Source organism: Diceros bicornis, chromosome 13, assembly GCF_020826845.1.
Source record: "Diceros bicornis minor isolate mBicDic1 chromosome 13, mDicBic1.mat.cur, whole genome shotgun sequence".
Lineage (NCBI taxonomy): Eukaryota > Metazoa > Chordata > Mammalia > Perissodactyla > Rhinocerotidae > Diceros > Diceros bicornis.
Window position 1 is genome coordinate 53,343,603 of NC_080752.1, and position 7,035 is coordinate 53,350,637.

Consider the following 7,035-nt stretch of genomic DNA (forward strand, 5'->3'; position numbering starts at 1 on the left):
GCCAGTTCCAGGGCTTTTGAGGCCCAGCCATCCTTGATTTTCCCTCCTTCGGGTCCCTTGTAATCTGCTCACTCCTTTCTTTGAACTCCCTCCGGTGAGTTCCAGTAAGCAGAGTTCTTGCTAGAAGAAGGACCTCAGTCCCAAGGAGGTTCTGGAGGTACCCCCACTGGGTGAGCTCTCCCCCTTTCCCCTCACACCAGCCCTGTCCAAGCTTAGAGAAGAGTAGGAGCCCTTAGCACAGTCACACCTTTTATTCACTGTCAGTGAAAAAACACACAGCACAGGGTCGAACAGTGAGGGCAATCCCTGTAGGCAGAGGAGCAGCACATCTGAAGGGCACGGGGGCTACACTGGAGAATGAGGTGGAAGACCCCCTCTACCACCTAGCCCCCCACCTCCCCAGGCCTCCACATTCCTGTAGCCTCCACCAAGCAGGAAGGGTCACATACTCTGGGAGGCCCGGTCCTGCCCCCACACTCTGGCAAAGGTAAAAGAAAACCCTGAAAATTTCAGAAAGAAAAATCTCATATTTTTCAGACACTTTTCAATTGCAGGATTGGAATTTTTTTTTCATAAATGACGAATAAAATATGTAAGAAATGTATTCTCGCCCCTACAGTGATCTCTAAAGTCAGCACAAAGCCTCAGCCAGGGCGGATCTTCAGGAAATATTTGTTGCTTTAACAAATTTTTGTGTAAAAATATTTACAGTGTTGGTTTACGACCCTGCCTAGAAACCCCAACCTATCCTTTTATTTTCTCTCTTTCCTTTCTCTCCCTGTCCACCCCCCGACTTTATCTCTGCAGCAGGATGAATTTCTACCTCATGGGACTATGCCATTGTCAGGAAAATATTTGGTACCTTTGTTTATGGGCTTCCTTTTTCTTAACTTTTTTTTTTTGGGGGGGTGAGGGAGACTGGCCATGAGCTAACATCTGTGCCCATCTTCCTCTATTTTATGTATGGACACCGCCACAGCATGACGAGTGGTGCGTAGGTCCGTGCCCGGGAACCAAACCTGCAAACTGCAGGCCACCAAAGCAGAGCACGCGAACTTAACCACTAGGCCACAGGGCTGGCCGCCTTTTTTCTTGACTTTTGATTTAGAGATAAGTTATATAAACCTGACCACAGCTCAAAGGACTGAAGTGGCCATCTGAAGTAGCCCTTGCTGATGATTTTGAGAGATAAGAAATAAGAGGCTCATCCATTAGCCCAAAAGGATGAATGAGGACAGAATAAGAAGGCAGATTCTGGGACCTGGCAATTCACTGAGTTCCTGCAAGAAGACGCAGAACTTCAAAGGAGAGTTTGGACGTATCAGTGTTTTAACTGTCTGTATATTTTTGTGTCTATGTGAGTTATACTTCAATCTCTGCTAACCTTGTGCTTTGTGGCAAGTCCCTCTCAGCTGGGGCAGGAATGGGAGGCCTGCTTCTCTTCTCATGGCAGGGCCGGTGCTCTACCACAGGAGCTCCCAAGCACACAGTCTCTGGGACACTCAGGAGCATGTGGGAGCAAGACCTGGCCTGCCTGTGGCTCCTCCCATCAGCAAGACGGTGGTCCCAGTTCCTGGCCTGGCATTATGTGATCACACGGCTAGGCTCTCTGAGAATCCTTGCCTGACCAGCAAATATCACCCATGCGTATGTCGAGAAGCTTGGAGTGATCAGATGTACCCTCATGGGTAGGACTTGCCCACCAGATGGGAAAAAACAAAGACAGCTCTCTTAGGGAGGAAGATGGCAGTAAAGACAGTGCAAGAAGCTTCCAGGGTTCTGAGTCAGAGGCTTCCCAGGACAGCACTGACCCATTAGCTGCCCAGAAGCAGAAAACAAGATGCTTAAAAATGTGGGGACTTCAACCAAGCTCCTATTTCTTTTTAGAAGAACACAGCCTCGGAAACTTCTTAGCAGGAAGCTTGTAAAAGACCAAAACCAACTTAGCATGCCCCACGGTCAACCTCTGTACAACTCAGGGAAGAGACTCTGAAAGGAAGAAACCCTCTTAGACCTTTGGGTTCAAGTCTTGGCACTGTGCCACTTCCTGATTGTGTGCTTTTGCACAAGGGACTCCTGTCTCTGTGCCTCAGTTTCCAAGTCTGGAGAAAGGGAATGAAAATCGCTATTTCCCTAGGCTGTGAGGATAGAATGAGATGGGGTAGATGGCAGGCCTTTGAAAGTCATGAAGTTCTGTGTGATTGTGATTTAGGTTAGATTCAATGTTTGGGGGATAGGAACCCCACTTTGTAAAAAGCCTTCCACTGGAAGTCTCAGCTGAGCCAGGCTGTTGAGTATCTATGTATCTGTGGTGCTGATTGACAGCACAAGACACACTCAATGGCCAGCTCCGGAGAGCAACAGAACATCCCTCGAGGCACTACTGGTTAAAAACCTGCTGGTTACTGCCAGAGGATGTGAATTCCCCAGCCTCACCATGTGGCTGGTCATAGGCAGAAGGACAGAAAGAGGGTGGCAACCCAGTCGCCTTGCTATCTCCAAGGGCAGCAAGAAGGAAGGTCCAATAGAGTTTGAGACCAAAGGGCAGCATCCCCAAGAGTTTCCACCTGCAGAGAGGGAGGGCAGGTGAGCAGTCAGAAGTAAGAGGCATCCTGCGTCTCTCTCCTGCAGATCCCTCCCACAACCCCGGACTCAGCAATCATTCCCTGCTCCCACCCTGAGCTGACAGCACCTGTGTACTGACTGTTTTCACCAGTGGTTCAAGAGGAAATCAACGCACTGCACTTCAAAGCTAATTTCTGATCACGAGTACAGGAGAAAGTAAAGCGAAAGACTTGATGAAGAAGCAAGATTAATTTTCTGGCAGTCAAAGCATGCAGCTGTATAGCTCATGGATCCAAAATCAGAAAGCAGACATCGGAAAGCAAAGCCAGTGCACTAGGAAAATGATGAATTACTTGGCAGATTTAGGATTTGGGCTTAGAAAAAGCCTTTCAAATGGAGCATGCCCAGCAGATTTTAGGCATTTGGTCCATAAATGCAGCCTGGCACCCTAAACAGTGGCCGGGTGGTCCTCTTCTTCTAGCTCTTTCTCTTCTGTAGTGGTGAAAGAACAAGCCTCTCCTTGAAACTGGACCAAATCCAGGAAGCAACTACCAAGATGTGGGAAATACACCTGTCTCACCCTCGGCAAACCTTGTTCTTCTGTTTCTGAAGTCGGCACACAACCCGAGTAAGTGCAGGATAGAGAGTTGGAAAAGATCATTAAAAAGGAAGCAGCTGAAGCAGCAGAAACTGCTGATGGTGGCAGCTCAGGACTTAGCCTGATAAGAAAAAGTGCTGTTTCGCAAATTTCATGGTCTTTTCTCTCTTTTTTCTCAGCTCTTTTTTCCCCCAGAAAATTAGCATTTTCTATATTCATTTAATCATTTTACAAGAAACCAAGTAATATAAAGTATGTTTTAATATCCTAAACTAATAAAATGACTTTAGCTCTTTTAAAGGGTACTAAAAAAATAAGTATTACATAAATTTCAATTTCTCGTAAAACTGCCACTCACCTGGTTCCTAGACTGCCAAACGCTATTCATTTCATCCTTCTGTAGCTCTGTGTGGCACTGAGCTGAAAGATTTAATAGTTCCTCTTAACCAGCCTTGCCACACTTTCTGCTCAACTGTGCTCGATGTCCCCATCTGAGATTCTGACCACTGGAAGTGTGCCTCACTACCCTATGAGCTTCCAGAAGGCATGGAACATGTCTTGTAAACTACCATATCCTTAGCACCTAGAGGTGCCTGGCACTGGACAGGTGCTCAATAAACGTTAGCTGAAGAAAGGACTGAATAAATGCTCCAAAGGCTGGGGCCAGAGGGGCCAGGTAGAGTCAAGGGAGCAGGGCAGAGACCACCTTTAAGGGATCTGGGTCCTCAGCAAAGAACAGACCCAATTTGGCCCTTTAACTGAGGTCTATAGGACCAATCCTATAAAGCATAACCCCAGGAAGAACAGAATTTCAAAGCAGAACCTCAGCCCCCCTCCTAAACCCTGCCTCTTGGGGCAAAAGCCAACTCCCCTATGCCCAGTGGGTCTTGGTTCTGGGCCAAGACTGGGGATGGGGCTAGACAACAGGATACCTGAGGATCTGTCTCTTTTCCAGGGTGAGGTGGTCCCTCAAGGACCTTGATTGAGGGGAGCAAGGGCTTGGGCAGAGGGTTGGGTGAGCCAGAGAGTGAGGCTGGAGTACCCCTCCCCCTGGGGAAGGGCCAGCTAGAGAGGTCATCAGGTTGGGAGGTGGCCACACCCCTCCTGGCCAGAGGCCCTGCCCCTCACCAGCCTCTACTTCTGCATGTCACACTGCAGCAGCAGCACAATGGATGGGTCACTCTTGGCCGCCTCCTTGAACTCCTCCAGCGTAATCTGGTCATCCTTATCCTGGTCCATTTTCTTGAAGATCTTGTCCACACGCTGCTGGGGTGTGAGCCCATCCTGGTTCATGCGCATCATGATCACGGTGCCCACCATCTTGTATATAGCCTGGTGGGGCAAGGAGGGAGGTGTGAACACTCACAGGGGGCAGGGAGGATCAGGGGTGAATGAAAGGGCCTGGGGGGGTGGGCAGGGAGAACACTGGGAGATGGTGAGGATACCGGAAGGTGATGTATGGTCATTAAGACTGGATATTTAATGAGCATCTCACATTAAACATATCTAAAACCCAACTCTTCACTTCCAACCTGCTCCTCCTCCAGCATTCCCTGTCTCAGTAAATAGCAAATTCATTCTTCTAGTTGTTCAGACCAAAAACCCTGATGCCATTCTTGACTCTCCTTCTCTCACATCACATCCAATCCTTCAGCAGATCTTGTCAGCCCTAATTTTGCAATAGGTCCCAACCACTTCCGACCACTTCCACAGCTCCTCCACGGTTGTCACCTCCATCGGCCCCTGACTGGACTGCTGTGGACCAGTCTCCTAACTGGTCTCCCTGCTTCTGCTGCCCTCCTAGCCCCTTGGTCTATTCTCCACACAGAGAATAGAGAGAGCCCTTAGTGGCTTCCCATCTCACTCAGAATAAAGTCCAAGTCTCAGACTATGAGATGCTAAATGACTGGGCTCCTGGCTACTTAGCTGATCACCTTCCTACCACTATCCCCTTCTCACTTCTCTCCTACCACCCTGGCCTTCTGGCTACTCCTTGAACACTGCAAACACAATGTAACCTCAGGGTCTTCACATTTATTGTTCCCTGTGCATAGAACACTCTTCCGCCAGACATCTACGTGGTTAGCTCCCTCACCTTACTCAGGGTGCTGCTCACATTTCACCTTATATAAAATCACTTTTCGTCCATCGCTTTCTCTCCCCTTACTTTGCTTATCTTCTTCATGATGCTTACTGCCTGACATATCATAGTTTTTTTGTTGTTGTTTTTAAATTTTCTCACTAGAAGAAATGTCCCATGAAAGCAGGAACTTTGAACAGTGCCTGGCATGTGGCAGGCACTCAGTACACATTTGCTGGAAGAGTAATGAGTTGAGAACTTAGGCTCTGGAGTCAGACTCCCTGGATTTGAATCACGAATCACCACTTGCTCTGTTTCCTCCTCTGTAAAATGGGGTTTCTGACAGTACCTACCTCCCATAGGGTTATTGGGTAAAGCATTTAGCACAAAGCCTGTTTCACACTGAGCGCCCAACCAATCCTAGGAGGCGGGATGGGGGGAGAAGTGGGGTGCAAGAGGAGGCTCCTGAGGAGCGTGCTGGAGAGTGGGCAGCGAAGACAAGGGCGCCGGCCCCAGCCCAACCTGGCCTCTTGGATCCGCCCCAGCGCACCTCGATGATCTCCAGCATCTCGAGGCGCGTGATGCGCCCGTCGCCGTCCAGGTCGTACATCTCAAAGGCCCAGTTGAGTTTCTGCTCGAAGCTGCCGCGGGAGGTGACCGAAAGGGCGCAGATGAACTCCCGGAAGTCGATGGTGCCATCGCCGTTCTTGTCGAAGGTGCGGAAAGCGTGCTGCGCAAACTTGGAGGCATCGCCGTAAGGGAAGAACTGAGGCGGGGACGGCAGGGTTGGGACGCAGCGGTAGCGGTGTCTTCCCGGCCCTCCCCCGCTAGTCCGGCCCGCCCCCTCGAGTTGCCTGGCCCCGCCCCCGCCCGTCCGGCCCGCCCCTGGGCTTGCCTGGCCCCGCCCCCGCCCGCCCACCTTGATGTAGAGCTGCTGGAACTCCTCCAGGTTGAGGATGCCGCTGGGGCAGTCCTTCAGGAAGCCCTTGTACCACTGCTTCAGCTCCTGTTCACTGAACTCCGTGTTCTGAACCAGGTCCTCCAGCACCTCTGGGGCCAGCTTGCTGTTGGTCTTCCCCATGGCGGGGCCTGGGGGACAGGGGGTTCCCTCAACTTGGTCTGGGGCAAGGCCCTCACCTCAGCAGCAGTCGCCCAAGTCCCTGAGGACAGAGTTCCCTTTCTCCACAACAGCTCCCTCCCATAACAAACCCCACATTCCCACAGCTGGGATCCCTCCTTCCACAGTAGGGTGGGTCCCCTTCCTCTCACCACCACACCCAAGGACATGTACCTTCCTACAGCTGGGCTCCATCCTCCCCAATACCCCTTCCCACAGGAGCTCCTACCTCCCCTCCCGGCCCCTCTCCCCTACACCTAAGTGGGGATCCCTTCCCCTGGTTACACTCCCCCATAACGGGGCCTGCTCTCTCCACAGCAGGGTCCCTTCCCCTCACAGCACCCTGCACCCACAGCAGGCCCCTTCCCTCCCCTCACAGCAGGCTTCCTCTCCTGGCACCTAGGATCTCTAGCCTTCCAGGTCTCAGCTCTCCTCCTCCTCAGTGGTCGGGGCTGCATGCTACAATCTTTATCCTCTCCTGTCCTGTTTACACCTTCCATAGCTCCCCTTGGCCACAGAATAGAGTCCTAATCTTTTCCTTACTCTTCAGAGCTTTCACACTCAGCCCCCACCCACCTCTGCAGGCTCCTCTCCTACCTGGGACCCAAGGCGGGTCCTCATTGTGGCCCCCTGGCAACGGGGACACATCTCCCAAGTTCTTCCTCAAGGCGTTCC

General features: G+C 51.2%; 1 protein-coding gene across 1 annotated transcript; it reads right to left on the reverse strand.

Annotated features, from left to right (window-relative positions):
* Positions 1–4,288: 4,288 nt before the first annotated feature.
* On the reverse strand, positions 4,289–6,332 carry HPCAL4 (hippocalcin like 4). Its single transcript, XM_058552072.1, has 3 exons — positions 6,163–6,332; positions 5,794–6,009; positions 4,289–4,495 (listed from the first exon to the last, which is right to left on the reverse strand). Exons 1-3 carry the CDS (start codon positions 6,322–6,324, stop codon positions 4,298–4,300), a joined length of 576 nt encoding a protein of 191 aa, XP_058408055.1. The 5' UTR covers positions 6,325–6,332; the 3' UTR covers positions 4,289–4,297.
* Between the last annotated feature and the right edge of the window lie 703 nt (positions 6,333–7,035).

Bases quoted from the DNA above. Each gene is read 5' to 3' on its own strand.
- HPCAL4 (XM_058552072.1), bottom strand. From the start codon at position 6,324: ATGGGGAAGACCAACAGCAAGCTGGCCCCAGAGGTGCTGGAGGACCTG. The intron at 6,010-6,162 runs GTGGGCGGGCGG...TCCCCGCCTCAG, and splicing joins TCCAGCAGCTCTACATCAAG to TTCTTCCCTTACGGCGATGC. The intron at 4,496-5,793 runs GTGCGCTGGGGC...TTGCCCCACCAG, and splicing joins AGATGCTGGAGATCATCGAG to GCTATATACAAGATGGTGGG.